Source organism: Onychostruthus taczanowskii, unplaced genomic scaffold (assembly GCF_017590055.1).
Source record: "Onychostruthus taczanowskii isolate IOZ18803 unplaced genomic scaffold, ASM1759005v1 scaffold22, whole genome shotgun sequence".
Classification (NCBI taxonomy): domain Eukaryota; kingdom Metazoa; phylum Chordata; class Aves; order Passeriformes; family Passeridae; genus Onychostruthus; species Onychostruthus taczanowskii.
The window spans coordinates 9,799,965-9,819,913 of record NW_024499462.1 but is presented as its reverse complement, the minus strand read 5'-3'; the positions used below and the strand labels follow the sequence as shown (position 1 = coordinate 9,819,913).

General features: G+C 36.8%; 1 protein-coding gene across 1 annotated transcript in view; it reads right to left on the bottom strand.

The window, feature by feature from the left end:
• Positions 1–3,184: 3,184 nt before the first annotated feature.
• The window catches only part of POLR3A (RNA polymerase III subunit A), a 30,406-nt gene continuing 13,641 nt past the window's right edge, over positions 3,185–19,949 (bottom strand). The window contains exons 17-31 of the mRNA XM_041404788.1: positions 19,748–19,859; positions 18,296–18,414; positions 16,935–17,072; positions 15,691–15,861; positions 14,767–14,880; positions 10,721–10,807; positions 10,553–10,635; positions 8,980–9,150; positions 8,322–8,415; positions 8,120–8,212; positions 7,507–7,671; positions 6,680–6,844; positions 6,209–6,340; positions 4,830–4,962; positions 3,185–3,352 (exon numbers count right to left, since the gene is read on the bottom strand). Coding sequence (XP_041260722.1) covers positions 3,204–3,352; positions 4,830–4,962; positions 6,209–6,340; positions 6,680–6,844; positions 7,507–7,671; positions 8,120–8,212; positions 8,322–8,415; positions 8,980–9,150; positions 10,553–10,635; positions 10,721–10,807; positions 14,767–14,880; positions 15,691–15,861; positions 16,935–17,072; positions 18,296–18,414; positions 19,748–19,859 — 1,926 coding nt within the window. The 3' untranslated portion in view covers positions 3,185–3,203. The remainder of the gene's footprint in view (positions 3,353–4,829; positions 4,963–6,208; positions 6,341–6,679; positions 6,845–7,506; positions 7,672–8,119; positions 8,213–8,321; positions 8,416–8,979; positions 9,151–10,552; positions 10,636–10,720; positions 10,808–14,766; positions 14,881–15,690; positions 15,862–16,934; positions 17,073–18,295; positions 18,415–19,747; positions 19,860–19,949) is intronic.

The following is a 19,949-nucleotide window of genomic DNA, read 5'->3' as shown; positions in this document are numbered from 1 at the left end:
GGATTGGCCTGTGAGATTTTGATGTTCATTCTTCAAGATAAACTTGCTATGCATTTATATCCAAAATAATCTGCTATGTATTGGTACATTAAAATATTAACATATCTTTTACTTTGGTCCCTTTTAGTTTTTTCTGTTCTTAGACAATATAATAAGCCAATTTTTTTTTTAACATATTGAATTACCAACACACTTTCCTAGGTCTGAATACAAAGCTTAGCCAACCACTTGGAAGACAGATTAGTTACCTGCACAGAATAATTTAGGCAAATATGCAAATACTATGAAAATCTGTATCCTGTTTGCTATAGGCTTCTGAAGACATTCCTGTCTACAGGCACAGTAATACAAAATTGAGGAATTCCTGTTGCAGTGATTCCTTCAGCTTCTACTGAAACAGTGGCACATGCTCAGACATCAAGAAATATTTGTCCTGAAACAGCCAAATTTTTTCCTACTTGTAGTTCATTTATAAAACACAGCATTCATTATGCTTTTTTCTTTAAGCATAGATAAACAAAAAAGGGAATAGCCCTCTATACTAAATTTCTTTAAGTTACTGAAGACCAAAGCAGCACAGTTCTGGATTTACTTCCAGCTTTCCACAGTCATAACAGAAAACCTATTTAGCACATGCGGCTGTTTTCTTCTCTCTCTGCAGATAAGAGACACGTGTGAAGTAGTTTCCTGACAAACACACCAAGAAAGTACTTCATTTATTAAGAAGTTTAAATTTGTTTTAAAACAGATGGAAAAAATGAAGATTATGAGAAAGCAGGATATGGTTATGCAAAAACAAATTTATTTCTTCAAAATTTACACTTAACTAATTTCAATTCGCACATTAATTGGAAAATAGAGAAAAAGGTAAAAAATATTATTTATTTTAAAAAAGTTAAAGCCAAACTAAAGCTAAAAATTTTAATCAAAATGCAAATTTTAATATTCCAAACTTCCATTTCCTGACTGTTAAAACTGATGCTTAAAAAAAGATGCTTACAAGTAAAATCCAACAGCTAATTTGTTTACTGAGTGCACAGAGAGCTCAAACAATAATTACTAATTCAGAGTGCTCTTGTAAACAATCTATTTTTGGTTGAAACACTCATGAGGCTCTGAGCATGCTCTAAGGACAAGACATAGTGGCTTTAAGCAAGACAGGTTTTATATTACTTATTCATTTATGTTGTAAATACCTGAGATTTAAGCTTAATAATTATCTACTGTCTTACTAACTACACGAAGAAATGGAAGTCAGCTCATCCATAAATAAATTGTGCAGAAATATAATACGCCCATAAATAAACACAAGGTTCACACGTTCTTTACCTCTGCCTCTTTTTATTGTCATATTTAAGAAAACGATAAAAGATGTAATTTTAGTCTTAATTTTAAAACATACAAGAGCGAAGCCAGCATTTAAATAACTCATTTTTCTATATTTACAACAACACAAAACCAAACAAAGCCAAACCTTGCCCCCAACCAACCAAAAAACCCAAAGTGAACCAAATAAAAAACCCAACCAACCAAAAAACTGAAAAAGATGTGGTTATTTGTTCCAGTACCCATTTAGACCTTGAAAAGAATCTTTATTCACAAAAATGTCAAGCACTATCAGTAGAATTTCCTATGATAAAACAAAGTACTTAATCACAGGAAAGGTTTATGGGCTTTCTCTCCATGAAGCCATTACCCATGTTAAATTTACATCTTGACAAAGAAACAGACAAATGAGTAAGCAGCAATCTCACTGAGATCACAAAGAAAACTTTAATTTATTCTAAAATTTCTATTGCTAAAACAGAGATAGTGAAATATATGTAACTTTTAGAGCAGATAATAAGTGCAGTACATTCTCTATTTTCACCCTGCCAAAATCTAGGGAAATGTGGATCTTAGCATCACACTGAAAATACAACATTTGAGAATAGCTATGTTGAATTTCATATGACATCTTGTCTGCATGGAGGATGAATTAAAAAACAGACACCTGAAGTCTTAAACCAATAGATTTAGTCTCTGAATGTAGCCTTACACTTTTGGTGGACATAAATACCAACTGCAGCACAAACTTGGTCATTTTCAAATGCCAGAATACTCAGCAGCCTGCTTTTTCTTCATGAGGGCACAACTTCAGCTTCTTTCTCTACTTCATGTCTCTCCAACCTTGACCCATGTCATGAGCACACTGAGTATCCAAACACTGCTGAGAAAACATTAAGATACTTTCCCTCCATAGCACCACAATAAATTTAAACATACTACACTGAAATGATTTGAAATCTATATTCATTCTGATAGCTGCTTTAGTGCACTAAAGCTAAAAATACTTCCAAATTATTTCCTGGCAATGCATAAAAACAGTATCCCCTTCATTTTCTACTTTAGATAAAGTCAAAGTAGATTGCTCAGATGATGCTGCTCAATTAGGAAACCTTCCCCAAACTAGGACTTCTGTAAGTTACTGATTCCAGCAGTTAAGACAGTTGCTGTCATATGAAAAGCCATCTATCATTTGCAGTAGCCTTACAGCAGTCTTCTCAGAATTTAGTAGCATCCACAATGTACATCTTCTTGTAGATACGGTCCCAAAACAGAATCCTGGGGAGGAAAATAATTTACTGGATAATTATTTGGGATAAAAAAAACCCCATTAAAACTACCAAAAGCAAAGAGCAAATATTTCAAACACTTTGAACAGTGCTCCTGAACTCACGAAGAATTAATCACAGACTCAGTTCCAGCTTTCTCAAGTTCCTGTTCTTAAAAGCTGTACACTGACCTCTGCAGCTCCTGCTGACAGAACCCTTCCAAAAGCACTCTGGGCAAGCTCACAGAACTCTCTTGCAATTTTCTTTTTGTTTTTTAATAAAAACTGAATACATCTTAAATAAATACTGAGTTAACAGTATTGCATAACAGCTTGCACCCACTAAGGGTAACAGAAAAAGCTAACACTATCACATGAAAAAGTTATCAGGTGAAATCCACTTTAAAAGTGTTTCCACTCTCTGGTGCACTCTCTCCTTTCAGGATCTGTACTAACCACAGGTGGTGAACAATTGGGCAATTCTTTTGATATAATTTCACTTACCAATTCACTTCTACTGAGACACATAGAACCAATAATACATTTTGCTTAATTTAAGTAATGTTTGCTTACTATTTCTTGGTTTGCTATCTTGTTTTCTGTCCAAGTGCTATGTAACAATGGGAATATGAAATTCATTATGATCAAATATCAGAGGCCGCCTGGGAGGGGTTGACTCTTTGTCCGCTTTGTGTAACAGTTTAAAGAGACCTGTTCCAATATTCATTGGAATTCCCATGATGATGCACTCAGAAACACCTAGAAAAAAACCAAACAAACACAGTGAACATTTGAACAGTAAGGATTTTCAAAATTACTTTCATTTGCCCATTCTGTTTTGTGTTGCCTACAAATCATTGGACTTGACATGTAAGAACCAAGGCCTCTTCACTAGACAAAGTTAAATGTTATGGTCATCAGAACAGTAGGTTACTTAAACAGTGTTAAATTCTACAGGAAAAACTCAACCTAACCTAAACATCTTCTCCAGTAATGAAAACCCTTCAGAAGGTTTGTTTTTAGAGAAGACATGTCCCATGCAGTGCTCACAGCAGAAGATGCAAGGCAAACTTACTTCATGTTCATTCTCTGACTCAGTGCTAAGGCTTCAGTCAAACCTGGCAGGGTTCCCTTGCAACCTCCCAAGTTCCCAGTGAGAAAGGCACAGAACTACTTGAGCTGTAACGCTCCTGGCATTTTCACCAGTGAAAAAGTGCTTGTTTTGAAGTGAAAGATTGAGTCTGTCCCAGCAATTTTTGATGGTTATAACATTTTCACTGCACTGTGCTGACACATTTATATTCCACCTCTACCAATGTGCACGACTTTTCCAAAGAACGTTCCACATTCAAAGCAAGCTCTTAGATGCCAGTGTTTCTCTCTCAGCATGCTGTTATGGCCTAAATGACATTTTTGCACGTTCTCAGGAGTATAACTAGCTCGTCCTTCACATAAACGTTTAAGAAGGTTACAATAAATAGCTGTACATTTGAATGCAGAAAGGATGAAATAAATTTGCTTAAAATTCTGACTTGATTCACAATTGGAATGTATACGAATGAAGATTCAGAAAATACTGTGCACAAAGCATTGTTTGAAACTGGCTACACTAAGACTAGATATACACACAAGTATATCTACTTAACTAGTTAACTTTTGCATAACACATGCATATTTCTACATTTCATTAGTACCCAGAAACTCCCAATTCCAACTCCAGGAGGGCAGCCATTGCATAAACAGATCTTGAAAAGAGTGAAACTTGCTTTACTTCTTTTCTCCATTTAACCTATTAGACTTCTTAACAATTCAGTCCCAAAATACATGTAGTTTAAAGGAGAAGAATATCTGAAAAGAATGGGGGCAAAGGTACTACAAAAACCCCAAAATATTTTCAATTCCAAATATTAGAGCACATAGCAAAAATACAAAACAAAGAGACAAACAGAATGCCAGAACTCATTGACTGCATTTTCTGTTTGCTGTTTGTATGTGGGCACGCATACACTTGTGCATATGTAGCCATGTATTTTCAAAATTTACCAGATTCTTTCATGAACTCACTAAGATGATTCAGTGGCTGTTGATAAATTTAAAACTCAGGAACAGATACATTTAAAAAGAAATTTCTGACCAGCTGAAAAGGAAACTTAACAAAGACAAAACTCCAATGATTTGAAGAGGTTTTACAGATGCTGGCTAAGGACCACAAACTGCAACAGACTGCAATACCTACCACAAACAGAATCCTTCTGTCCAAAGTAGGCAGCATCAAAGAGATGGTCCGCAGTCTTTTCAAAAGAAGCCAGCATCAACACACTTTCCTTCATTTTTGCCAGTCCAAACCTGGTAATCCCCAGAACTTCACCCTTGATTCATGGAAAAACCCAAAGAGTAAGCCTGAGTAAATAAATAAATATACTATCTACAATACAGTATTGTCATAATACACTGATTCAGTTGAACATCCTGAAGGTTAATAGCTTGGTAGTAAAGAATATTTACATAAAACAAAAGTCATACTTCATATACAATATAAGCTGCTATAAATGGTTAATAGCTCTTGAATAGATCTTGAGTATTGAAAAAATTGAAACATGGCCATGAGAAAAAAACCCCACAATTATAAACTGGCTGCTGAGCTACAAACTTCAGTGGGGTCTGAGAGCACTATGCTGAATCTACTGCCTATTATCTACAGATAAATCTGACCTCAGCTGCCAGGAGACTACAGAAGATGCTAAATCTTCATTTTTTCACTCTCCAGAAAAAAAAACAAAAACAAAACCATTTGCTTTTTAAACTAACTAGACTTGTTTGTGCATGTATTTCTTAGAAACATCCTAATTGTATCAGATTCCACACAGTCAGAAGTACAGGCAAAAGAATGCATGGTCGGAACCCACCAAGCTGAAAACATGGCACTCTGATGCCCTTTTCTATTGCTGTGCTGCAGCTTCACAGGGTCACAGCCCTGGGGACTGCTGCTGCTCAGTACAACAAACCTCTGCAGTTTGGGAACAAATCAGAACTCCATCCATTTAACCCAAATTAAACCCTTGCACTCTGGCAGGCAAATTACAAAATCTTACTTCATTAAAGGCACTCAACTCTAAAAACCATATTGGATTTGAAAGAAAGAAAATCAATCAGTAAAGAGCAGATGATTTTGTACTAACATGTTGTGTAAGACTGTTCATGTCAGCTGATTCTATGTGTAATGTCTGTATCCTTCGCCTCTCACATATGGTGCAGCTGTTACAAACCACTCCCCGTGGGGTTTTCTGCACAGCAAGCCTTCAACTGCATGCATGACTACCCAGTTGTTTTTCACACCATCATTTTTAAGATTCTTATTTTCAATTATGAAATTATCAATCCCCACTCATTATATCAATTTGTTCTCAGTCAAAATAGATCCGCCCTCCCCCAAAGAACTAAAGTAATAAGCATTTTGTGTAAAACACAAATAACAGTATTAGGTCAGTACAACTTGGAATTCTTTAATCCCAGAATGAATTTCCATCTCCTGAGCTCACCCACCCTTGTCAAACATGATAAAATTAACTTGTTTAAACAGGCCAATGTAACATTTAGAAAAACCATAGTACAAACCTTGTAAGTCATTAGATCAGACAATAACATGACATGTCTCCTGTCAATGCTCATGCCATGGTTCACCATCGTGTATTGAATCTCATTGATAATGGTCGTCCGAGCGGCTTCAATTCCCAGAGTTTTCTCTACCTAAACAAGAGATTGTTACATGATTGTTGCATGTTACATGAATGAAGAACCAAGTGCTTGGAGCAAGTACATTCCTGAAATAAATACCATCTGATGGCATATTGATATTCCATTTCTATGACTACCCTTTTAAACATCTCAGTTTCTAAGGTATTCATAGAAACAGCTTCTTTGTGGTGAACAGTGCTGTCAGTGAATTATTCTCTTGTGTTAATGCATTCTGACACGTATTAGTGGAATCAGGCTTCATTTCCTATCAACTGCTGCATCTGAGCACAAACAAGCACTTGTAATAAAGATGCTATGGGGAAAATCCCACAGCATCCATTTAGACATTACCTCATAAGTGTTGTTAGAGGATGTTTTTGTTCCTTTCACTCCATGAGTAGCCATAACAGCTCGCAGATTATCACCTTCAACCAGAAGTTTGTATTTTTCCTTTCCACTTTGTTCATCGACATGAATGACAGCTCGGGAAACCTCTGGTATGCCTTGCACTACAACCTTCGCAAAACAAAAAAGCCCTAGTAACTTTGACGTATACAGTAACACAGTATATAAGGGTAACACAAGCATTCAAACCTACTGAGAAGGTCCAGTATGTGGAGTAAAGGCTCACTCAAAAAACATATGAGTGAGATTTCTTGCTCTTGAATACACTAGTGTAAAACTGACACTGTACTATAAACCTTACTCACTAGCTACATTTTATATTTTATGTCACATATTCCCAAACTCTCGTTTGGGTGTCTGAATGGTGGCAGACCCATAGAAATAAAAGGGCAAGCTGCTAACAATAAAGGTTCATTTCTCTCTGTTTTTAGAATCTAGAGTCTCCTCACAGAAAGCTGAAAAAATGCCAGATACTGTCATGTGGTTCAATTTTACATACAGCTGAAAGCAGATGTGACTACTTCATACTCATGCACTTGGAATGCTTCAATAAATGTTGTAAGGTAAGTATCAGAGCTTCCATTTTATTTACAAATATTAGTAAAGGATAGCTTAGTTTCAACAGCAAGGCAGTACCATCACAATATCAGAGTTACTGACCCAGCCTATTATCACTGTCAATACTGGCAAGAATTATTTCATCTTGCCACCATGGAACAAATTATTACTGCTGATTACCTCCCACAACAGCATGAGACAGCCTTGGCTTTTACCTTTGGCAGCTCTTCCTTGAGGGACTGCAATACATAATACATGGAACTCTTGCTATTTTCACGAGGGGTCACACATACAACTGCTTCTCCATGGACAGCAACATCCCCAGGCTTCACTCTGAGTTTAGAGACGCAAATCGAGTAGCGCACAGTCTCGGCATTCACCTGAGCCAAAAGGCAACCAGCAAACATCAGGCTTATCGCAGCAGGTATCAACGTGCTCAAACAAATGCAGCAATCTTGTACAGACAATAAAAAGGGAAAGCTTAAGGACCGCCCCCCCCCAGGTATTCTCTTCTAAATTAGTGTTATAAATTGCATGAAACAGTATCCTATGCTGAGGGTACCAGCCTGTGCATTAACCAATGGACAGAAATGGCATCCCTGTGTTTAGAAAAACACAAATGTATGTTCTCTCACTTCCAAATAAAGGGGAAAATATCCATTTTGCAAGGAAAAAAAAAAGGGGACCCTTCCAGACGCAATGTAGCCACACAACACCTATTATTCACTTCGTTTTTTTAGCTTCCCCTGGTGTGATTACTGACACAGGATTAAGAGACCCTTTGTAATGTATCCAAGGTATAACCTGTGTAAGAACTGAACAACTCACCTCTAACCTCAGTAGTCGAATGCGCTCTAAAGACAGCTTCACTAGGATGAAACAGTCATCTGGAAGAAACACTTCCTCAATATATTCAGAAATCTTTAAGAGATAAGGACAAAACAATTAGCATGCATAAATGGCTAAAATGCCCCATTGCAAGTGGCTGATGCATACATTTAAAGCATTAGCAATAACACAATTTTCTTACCTCTCCTAACAAAGTTTTCTCAATTCTTCCTTTAACCAGACGGGCAAAATCAGGATCATCATCTTGGTCCAACTGTGCTGTTATAATAGGGGTACTACAAGAATAAACACACACACATGAAAACCCAGGTAGGAAATTGCTCAGCTGGAATACAGATGGCAACTTGAATTACAGCCTCCCTTATGGAATTTCTCTCTTATCTAGAGCAATATTTAGCAAGCGAAAGAGATCTTAAGCTTCCTCAGGTATATTTAAGAAAAATTACTGTTCAGGTACTTCAGGCTGGTAAAACAAGCAAACACACAAGTACTAGTGACTGTTCTCATGTCACATGTTATTCTAGTATTATTTAAGTATATCTTCATGCATACCTAGAAATAGGTATGCCTCAAGTACTGCTAAGCACTTCACAATCGGTGAGCAGTCTAAGGAAATATCATACTTAACAAATAATCACTTTCCTTTATTTGATTTTCCCTGTGGGCTTAAGTATCACAGTTGAGCAGACATCAGATTTTTGTTGTTTGACTATTTGCATTGAATGGTGTCTAGTATATTACTGAGGACAGGGAAATGCTATCATGTATTGCAAATTTATGCATCAGGTTTCACTTGGGCAAAGGAAAAAAAACCCAACAGATCAAAACAACATTTGTACCTAATAGCCTTTGAAGCATTAATGATTTCTTTGATTCTTGGCACACCCAAAGTAATATTCATTGAAGCAACACCAGCAAAATGGAAAGTCTTCAGAGTCATCTGTGTGCCAGGCTCACCAATGCTCTGTGCACAAAGAGCTCCTACTGCAGAACCAGGCTCCATCTGTGCCCTGATGAAAAAAAATATAGAAACATACATGGAACTGAATGAGGTATAAGATCCCAAGCAAACAACAACAGAAACTATTCTGGTAGATATATGAGAAGTCTGTTAATATATTATTTCCGTAAAAAAAACAAGAGAGGTTGAAAGGTCACCAATACTGTAATTCTGATCTCATACAATGCAAGAAGATGCCCTGTCATATAAGCGTTCCACAGATGCAGTACAACTTCCATTACAGATTACAAAATGCTTGTCTTCCTCCTCCTAAGCATCAGGCACTAGATCCAGCATTCTCCCTTCAGGGAAATCACATATGCTAGCATTTACTTATTACAGTAAAAGTGATAATTCACATCAAAAAACACTTAAGAAAAACGTAAACAAGTAGTCCTAATAAGGGAAAGCAAAAAACTGGCAATTGCTTTAAAATAGTCAAGAACTTAATATATACATGAATTTTCTAGAAGAATAAAAGATTAGGAAACAATTGATGCAGGTAGGCCACAAAGGAGAGATCACCCATGGCTGCACGTGAATGTCCAAATCTGAGCAGTCTAAGTAGATGAAATAAATCTCAATGGATAAAGAGATTAGAACATCCACACTAGCCTTATCTTGGTAGAAGCCAAGAGTAACAAACAAAAGGATCCTATGAGTGCCTAAGAGATCAAAGAACATTTTAGAACAAAGTGTGATGTAACTCCTCAGACTGTATGGATCAAGAATAGCTGTCAAGATTCATATGAAACTGAAATTCATCTATATGGACTTTGTTCTGCATGGACTCATGGAAGGTTTTCAAAAACCTCCTGCAAGAGGGGGAGGAAGGAAACAGGTCTGGCAGTGGGTGTAAGAATGTCAAGTGTTTAAACAATATCCTCCCTTACTCTGAATCCTATCACTTTTGGCTTTTACAAGAATCTGCTGTCAAAACACAGTCTGTGGATAAAAGCAGTAAGCAGCTAAATTCCCAAACTGTGCTTGTATGATTACTATTACTATAACTTCAGAAAGAAGGTGCTTAAACACAAGCAGGTGGCTTTGCATGCTCAAGAAATACAAAATGAAACAAAGCATTTTTTTACAATGTAAAAGGATACGAAAGTTTGTTAATGAAAGGATCTGATTTGGACTCAACACAAATGTAAAAATCCCACCTGTTAGGTCTCTAGAACTTTTGTGCAAGACTGCCTTAATAAGCCCACCATGGACAGTGATACTTATTTTTTTTTTTTTTTACATCCTACCTCTGTCTTGCAATGTTTATGCCATTGGAGCCAATTGTTTCTAATTCTTCGTACTGCATTCACAACAGAACTAACATTTGTACAGTAAAAACAGAAAAATACACCCTGACATTACCAACAAAACAGCAGCACTGAGAACACAGCAGGGTAAACACTCACCTCATGTATTTGTCTCTGCAAGTCTCTAGAAACTTCTCTAGTTGTGTTGGAGTAATCCTATCCAACTGATATAAAACTCTTGGCTGAAAAGAGAATGGAATAGTTGGAAAAGCAACAACTTATGAAAATTGAAAAGAACTACATCATTACCCTATTAAAATTATTTACCTCTGTTGTGCCATTGTCATTAATCCCATACTTGTCCCTAGTTTTTTTTATCTTCTCAGAAACACCTTTGATGAATTTTTTAATTTCCTGAAATCACATTAAAACCAGAGTAAGCAAAGACATGGTCTCCATATTGAAGTCTTGAAGAGTAAGTTATTTATTTTAAGCTCCAAATATTTACAATAAATTAATAATGCACAGTATGAAGAGAGGAACATCAAAATTTAGACAAACACATACATTAGAGTTTAGCAATCCAGATCCACTTTGGCGTAGCCACAATTCAGTAGCAGTACATGAGGACTATGGTCCATGCTGAATAAAAGCATCCTTGCTGAGCACACACTGACAGATGAAGATACCTGACTTGGGTTGATGCTTCCTTTCTACCCACCACTTACTGAAAGTTATTTAAAAACTAAAAAAAACCACCTGTGGCCACATTTCTTTTTCACAGAGAAAAGCAAGGCACAACTTCCCAAGGATATTTCTGGGAATCGCAGCAAGGGACCTCAGAGAAAGAAAAAAACAATTCTTATCTCAATTGCTGCTCCTCTTGTTGTTCACAAGTAGAATGTATTGTAGCATATTGTTTACCTGAAGAGAATTGGTAATTAGATAGTGTGTTTTGATTCATTGACCGATTGAATCCATGTGTGTGTGTGTGTGTCATGACTGTCAGCTGACAGTCACAAAATTCTGTTCATTTGAGTGGAGCTGAGTGCTTGTGCAGATTCAGTTTAGATGTAGTGTAATACAGTATAGAGTAATATATTATAATAAAGTAATTAATTAACTTTCTAATATCAATAAAGTCCTCATCATTCTTCCCTTTGTCAGGAGCTGCCTTGCTTTACCATAAACGCCAAATCAAAATCCTTATTTTTTGGCGATACTGACACAACTACATTCTCACTCCTTCCTCAGTATTCAAAATAGTCAAAATGGAAAGACTGTGGCAAGAGAGCAAGTATATGAAGATAGATTTCCGAGATTTGAGGTGCACTTCATTTTGAGAAAAAACCTCAAAACTATTATATACATGTCAGTCTTGACCTAGAATATGATTCAAATAACTTGTCAAAGCTGTGGAGAGGTCTTGAAGATAATTGCATTTAACATGTCATACTGCATAGACCTTTCACTCTCTTAACAGGCTTACCCAAAAGAAGTTCTAATAGTCTTTACTGGAACATAAACTGAAAGAATACTGTTAGAAAAATATCCAACCTTTATTCTATAAAAGATCATTTGGTCATTACATGTTGGATATATACATGTACACTAGAAGTCATGATTAAACTCTTCCACAAACATGGACCTGGTGCAAGTTATTACCATAACACAAGGTTATCAAAACCAAAATCTAAACAAAAAGCAAGAGGAAATCCTTCCCATCCATTTCAACCATGATTTAGGAAAGCCTCCATAGAGAAACAAACTTGGATTTTTTAGAGTCCTTTTAACCCTTTTTCCACCCCATTAGTACTACCCAGCAAACAGAGTGATGGCTACACAGCATCACCTCTTCTGCACTCGGTACTGGACTCCTTGCAACCAGCACAATCTGACAATTAATTGCAAAATTGAGTAAGTATCTGAGGGACTGCCTTTTTTTCTTTTTTTTCCCCCCCCACAGATGAGTTCGGGACTGCCTTTTTTTCTTTTTTTTTTTTTTTTTCCCCACAGATGAGTTCATAGAATCATTATGAAAACACTTCTATTACATTTTAACAGAATTCTCTCTCAAAATAACATTCTTACTGGCATTCAAGGTATTTCCAGAGAGTACATTATTTTCTGTGAGTACCAGAACCAAGCTCAAAAGGATGAATAGACAACAGAAGTGCTACTGGAATGGATGCTTCATAGTTGCTTCCCCACCTGGATGACAGGATGCATTCTTGTTTTTGCCCTGCAGTAGGTAGCATTATTAACAAACAACATATTTGAACATTTTAAAGGCTTTTGACCCCAATATATTTGCAAAAAATTGATAACGTGATTTATTTCCTAAAGTAAGTGTTTAGGCAATAATACGGAGAGAAGTTAATCTTTTTACTACAAGTGCCTAAAAAAAAGCAATGTTGCAGGACTTGCAGAAGACTTTCCCTCTTTGACAGTGCCTGAGTTACCAAGTACATTAAACAAGTCCGAACAACGTCAAGACAATAAATCAATTATACATAATTCTGAATAAGGTACTCAAATTATGTGTTATTTCCATGCACCAGTCAGAAAGGTGGAAGATAAATCTCTGAAAACTTATTTCTTTGTCAAACTTTTACTCGTGTGTAAGACCTAAAAGAGGAAATTACTTCTTCTCAGCTTTTAGGTATCTGTTGGCAGTTGATCCAAACTACGGATTAATTTTTGCTACAAATGGAATGAAAACGTAACTCACTGTTTGCTGAGCCTAGCTCTCTCTCTCTCTGGATTTGCAATCTTTAGTGCACCACTGTACTCTATGAGCACAGCTGTAACTTTCAGAGTGGACTCAAAAAACCAATGATTTTTTTCACAACTTCTACATCCACGAAGTCTTACTCCGGACCAGACTAACAAAAAGGCACCAAGTGGGCTCAGTACGATGTGGCTCAGCACAGGCCTTGCCAGCTCCTCCTTGCTGTTTAGGTGAAAAGGCAGTTCAGGGTTTGGTCAGGTGTCCCAGCAGCCAGGTTAATGGGGTCATCTACACACCAGAAGCACTGCTTGTATGGCAACCCTTGCAGTGAAGAAGCCACTGGAATTCACAGACAATGCCATGAGATTCAGCCAAAACCTGCTCCACTTCAGGCAGATCCAGTAGGCCAACTCTGCATATGACAGCACTGCCTGGCTGTGTGCTGAGCTTTTTCAGTGTTTGCACCACATTCCCAGACTCCTATTCCATCATCTCAAAAAAAACACTGAAAAATGACTTTTTTTTGGCTATTTAGACACACTATGTTCTGGACTGGAGCGGATAAGCCCATTAGAGGACCCTCTGACTAAAATAACAGCAGTAAGAAGCATCTCTGTTCTGGAATGGAAAAGTGGAGGAAGGCAAAGGAAAACACCAGAAAAACATGCTCATATCCCTAGAGATGGAAAGAACAACTTTTAGGAAAAAGTGTCAAGTACTGAAAGAAAGCTTCCTCAAAATCCTTGAATTTAGCAATGGTAATTAATAAACATGTCACAGTTTTCACAGTAAGAAAGTTAAATAATTGTGATGAACATCTATGCCATAATTTAACAAGCAGTAATGTATATATGCTAATCAATTTAGCACTATACACACATCTTCAGCTAAAAAGCACTAACATTAATGCTCACACAGTGCACACACATGCTACAATTACCTCATTATATTTCTCATAACCTGTCTCAGTTAATGTCTTCAAGGATGAACAGAAAAAAAAGGAAAGAAGAAAATGTAACAATCTAAAACTTAAAAATCTTAAGCTAATTACCACTATGATGCAACCATATCTATGCTTCTGAAATTAATAACAATTAAGCTTTCATTATATGATTTAAAATACGTATACTTCAAATAACAGCTTTATTCCCCCACTCTGATATTTGATTTCTTTTCCTTCAGACTTGCAGTCAAGATTTACAGCATATGTCAAATATGGATACAACTATTTTTCAACTTGATTCTATCCATGGAAGGGCAATTCAGGTTTACCTTGTGCTCTGAAACACTGATCTATTACAAAGAAACCCTTCAAACACAGGTCATGAAATAAATCTTGTTCCATCACTGCCAGTAATTAAAAGGTTCATCAAGGTAACAGCTTTATATGGATGCAAGGTTAATTCTACAGTTTTGATCAGTGATTCTCAAGGAAGTCTTGAGAATGGCTGCTCTCATACATATTAAAATTTCCCGATGCTCTTTCAAACAAAATTAATTTTACAATTCAAAGTACAAGCAGTCATGTAAACCTTCACTCACCCTTAAAAGCCATGTAAGTAGTCTCCAGACAGGCTGAAGTCCTGTCCTTAAATCACAAGGAAAAGTTAATCACAGTGTGATAAGGAAATGAGGTAATTACCTGCAGAAAACTGTCTTGGCAGCAAAGAAATTCATTCTTCTTCATGATGGACTCGGATGTTAACACCAATTCATTTTTGCTAAGGGCTGGTTCACTCCGACACGGATAGACAGCCTTCAGAGGAAAAAACACGACTTATCCACAGACAGCACAGGCACAAAAGCTCCATTGCAAAGACACAGAACACAGATACGTAGAACTAAATAACAGCATTCTTTATTTCTGGTTGTGTCTTTTTGTAGTTTCTTTAATGCGTTTTTTTTGGTTGGTTTTGGTTTACTATACTATATATTAGACTACTATGGAAACAAGGACCACATCCACTCCTACTTATTTCTGCAAATCTGTAGGTATACACCCAGACATTTCTAGTTCTACCCATTTTTTACACTCATATGACAGAAATCTAAACAGTCGCTTCAGCAAAAAGCTTTTTTTCAGGGGGAAGGGGGTTATGACACCCCAACCAACCAACCACAAAACCAAAACTGAACAACACAAGTCTTTAAGCATGACAATATTATTGATCAACCACCAGCCAGCTGAACTCAAGGAACATCCATGTCTTGATTTAATAGAGAATTAATCTGTGCAATGTACCAAACTAGTACCCAAATAAGCCAGTAGTCATTCATCTAGTGAGTTGGATATCAGGCCATAAAACTAAGTTCAAGCACAGAAAGAAATGTTACTTTTCACAGCTTATACACAGTTTGGTCTCTGTACACAAACTGCTCTGTTCCACTGGAAAAAATACCTATTACTCTTAGAATACACATCCTGAAAGACTAACCAGGACCATTCAAAGAAAGCAGTTTGAAAGTAAATACTTCCAGTGAAACTATTTCCCCCATTATTTACTGCTGTCTTCTCCATGCTTAACAGTATTTTCACACTTTCAATAAGGATTTCAGCAATTCTTACCCTGATATTGTCTAGAACTCTCTTGAATTCCAGTGGTTCATCCTTCCCTTCCATAGCTGCAGGATCCAAGCCATCTCCTCCATAAATAAACTGTATAATGTCACCAGTAGAACTTCTGACTGTTAAATCATACTGTGAGCAGAGATCTTCAAGGGATTTCACCAAACGTCTCTGAAGGGAAAAGAAAAAAAACCACAAGTACAAGGAAAGTAAAATGGATCTTTTTACAAACAGCTGTTGATTTGCAATACAAGAAGGACAGAAACCAGACTCCGGAAATAAATCTGACAGTGATGAGCAGGCATGAAAACCTACTTAAAATCATAAATTTCTCCTCAGGCTTTACTGTACGTTCCACAGAACATTAAAGTCAATAACATTTCATGCAATAACACAATACTCCACATTTAGAATTCCATTGTATAGAAAAGCTAATGACTTCAGGCTAAGCTGCAAAAACCTATTGTAGTTTGAGGGATTTATTTGGGTGGGTTTTTTTGACACAACACTCATATTCTTCCAAGCAGACTTATTTCTCAAGGGATAAAATACTTTTTGTATATGAAAGCAGAACCACTCAATGATTGTTTTCCCTGAGAAAAACCCAAGAGGTCACCTGCTAAAGCCATTTTTCCATCTGGGTTATCTGCTTCTCCTACATTAACTCCTTCTATTGGGAAATCTCTTCACTACCATCTTTGCATTCCCAAAAAGAACCCATGCTATGAAACATTTTAGGTTAAAAACATTTTTACTTGAAAGATGGACTTCATTGTTTCATGAAGGGAAATTAGATCACCTAAACTAGACTATAAACTGGTATTTTTTTCTCACTGAAAAAAAGGTAAGATAAAATAAATGCCAAGATTATTCCATTAGTTTTGGAGACAAATAGTCTAATTAGTCACACATACCAAAAGGTGTTTTTTTTCTGTCTTGGTAAAGTTACTTGTGTATCTTGGGATGTGCTCCCAGCCCCAAATTATCTTGGCTTTTCTACTGTCTGTTACACTGGGAAGAGGGTTATAATTTAAATACTTCTTAAATGTTGGAACAGAAATCTTAAGACTGCACATAACAGCAAAAAGCTTTTTGGAGGGACATTTATTTTCCAGTATAAATTACTCTTTAATACTGAAAACACACAACATTTGCACTTCTCCCTGATCCATCACCTCAAGATGAACATAAGAAATATGCACATCTTCGCAGACTGGTAAAACCCTCACTGTGCTGACAGTTACCTGCATATACCCAGTTTCAGCTGTTTTTACAGCTGTATCAACCAGACCTTCTCGACCAGCCATTGTGTGGAAAAAAAATTCAGTGGGAGTCAACCCAGAATAGAAGCTGTTTGCAACAAAGCCTTTTGCTGCAGGGAGCTGCAGGGAAGAGTAGGAAAAACACAGTTAAAATGCAATGTGTGTTCTGTAGGTTACAGAAAGACATGGTGCATGTCATCAAAATTATTTCTGGAAGTTAGCCAATACCCTCAACAACACAGGACAATGACCTCAGCTCTGCTTAGCTCTCAAGTTCCATATTTGTATTTTAGACCTGAATAAAGGTTTCAGAAATCCTTGCCTAGTTCTTCCAAACTAATTTACTAGAGTTGCTTCTTCCTCCTGGTCACATTTCTAGCTATTCTTTCCCAACACTACACCAACACTTCCATTAAACTTGCAAAAATTGAAACTGCAATTAAAAATGCAAAAATTAATTTTTTGGAATGGTTTGCCCTCACCCCTGAGGAAAGTTCTTGCCAATGAAAATTTTGCAGGCATCCCTTCAAGTAAAAAATCACTTTTTGTTGTTATTTAACAACAGGTAATGCTTTCTAAATCAGAAAAAAAGCTAGAGCTACATTTTATCTTCTCATCTAAACCATTAAGTATAGTTTCTTTTTCTACTTATTCAGTATGTTACAGAAGTCAGAAGTTGAAATTTGGACATTTAGTCACATGTGTCATAGCTATCATCTGACACTTGGCTAGCACACAAACTAGACTATAGGCTCATACCTAGAACCTACGCTAGTGTTCATTAGATTTCAAACAGCACTTAAAAAGAAATTAATCTCACTGAATTATATATTAACAAGTGCTTGAGAGTCATTATTGCTTCATGTAGGACTGAAACATGAAACACAGAGTAACCCACGGTACCTATCCTGGTGGAAAAAGAATAATCAGAATTATTCATCTGGCATGTTCTCACCTGCTTATAAAGACACCAACACACATTCAGTAGCTTTCCAGGAAAGTATTAGTGCAGTCAAACGTAATACCAGTGAGAAACTTTAACAAATTATTTTTAGGACTCTCAAGAGAACCAAAAATGTATCATCACCTCACTTCAATTTTACTAAATTACAAAGGTCAAAGCAAGGCTTAGCTGTAAAAAGTCAAGCTAACTAGACATCCTACGGCAATTCAGAACACTGTTGTTAACTCCCAAATCACACAAAACATTTCACACTGACCGTATATGATCCTTTCCCTTCAGCATATCATGACAACACGTTTCATCATGCATTCCCCTCAAAATGGCTTAAGGAAACTTGTTTCACTTTCCTTCACAGTCTGTTGTAAACACCCAGAATTACCTTAGAATGCTTCTCAAAGTGAGGCAAAGACCTGTTCTCAAACCCATCAGGAACACGGGACCCACTGATAGCCTGCTGCCCTACACAAGCAATCATCTGGGATATGTTAATGAAGGAGCCTGAAAAGACAAAGAAAAAGAAACCCCTTCACTCACAAATGAGGAATATACTACTTCCCTGATGAGCCATCTTCACTTCCATGAAGGTGAATTACTTAGCCTCATAACTGCTCAGCAAAACAAAACTGCAGAGTTAGAGAAGCTTTTCTGCTACTTGTCCTATTAATTTCAGCATTTACGCAAAGTCTTAAGTGCATTTATGCACTTAAGTCTATGATACAGCCAACAATTTTTCATTTTTTCTTCCTTTGGGTCATAGACATCCATGCCATTATTCAGCTCCCATTGTTATATTACCTAGGGTTGTATTACAGATTGTGTTGTACATAGCCCATGATCCTAACCCACATATTTTGCTTCACAATTTCTTAAATAAACATAGTTCAACAATATTTTTCATAAAGGTTTCAGTGTCTACCAGGACTCCTAGAACAAATTAAGTCCCAGAGAATTAAGTCACTAACTCAGAAGTTGTATTTGCTGAGTATGTTTGCAAATAGTGCCTCCCATCACCCCCACAAAAACTATACACTTAATATATTCTTTGTCTTAGATTTCAGTATTTCTTTAGAACACAACATGTCACTGTGAGGCTTTCCACAAATTATTAGACAGATAGAAAAGGGAAAAGTGACTTCTTCAAATTCTTAAAGGAAACAAATGAAAACTCACACAAAAATTCGAGACCTTATAGCACCTTTCAGTACCTAAAGAGGGGCTTCAAGAAAGGCAGAGAGGGACTTTACACAAGGGCAGGTAGTGATAGAACAGGGGGAATGACTTTAAACTGTCAGAGGGCAGGTTTAGGTTAGACGTCAGGAAGAAAATCTTTATTACGAGGGTGGTGAGGCACTGGAGCAGGTTGCTCAGAGAAGCTGTGGATGTCCCATCCTGGTCTGGTAGGGGGTATCCCAACCCATGGCAGGAGGGTTGGAACTAGATGATCTTTAAAATCCCTTCCAAATAATTCCATGATTCTACAAAATGTTAGTGCCAATTCTGAATGTATCATTTACTGCTGATTTTTCTATGTGATCTAAATACCTGAAGTAGAAACACAACTGAAAACTTTTCACTGAGTAATTAAGTCCTAAGAACATCTGCAGTTCCAACAAGATGTTTTGCAACTTGTACTAAAAATCCAGACACATAAATAGCAGAACATCAGCTTAATTTTAACTAAAAACCCAACTTGTACTTACTGAGCCACTTGAAACAGCTATGACATGAACTTGCACAACTGACAGTATAAAAATGCTATACAGATGGAACAAGTAAGTTTCACATAAGTGAAAGAGTGAGCAACCTACATGTCAAGTCCAACTGTCCCTACCTTTAGAACCACAGAGAGCCATGATCAGGGGACTGTTGCTCTTGTCCAGTTCTCTGAGACAGGCACTGCCAGCATGATCTCTGATAACAGACAGTTCTTTAAGGATTAAGGCCTGAAATACAGTATTTCAGAGGTTCAGAATTGGCTAAAAAACATTTACACAAACAGAACTCTATCACTCCCAGCAACACCTTCAGTAGTA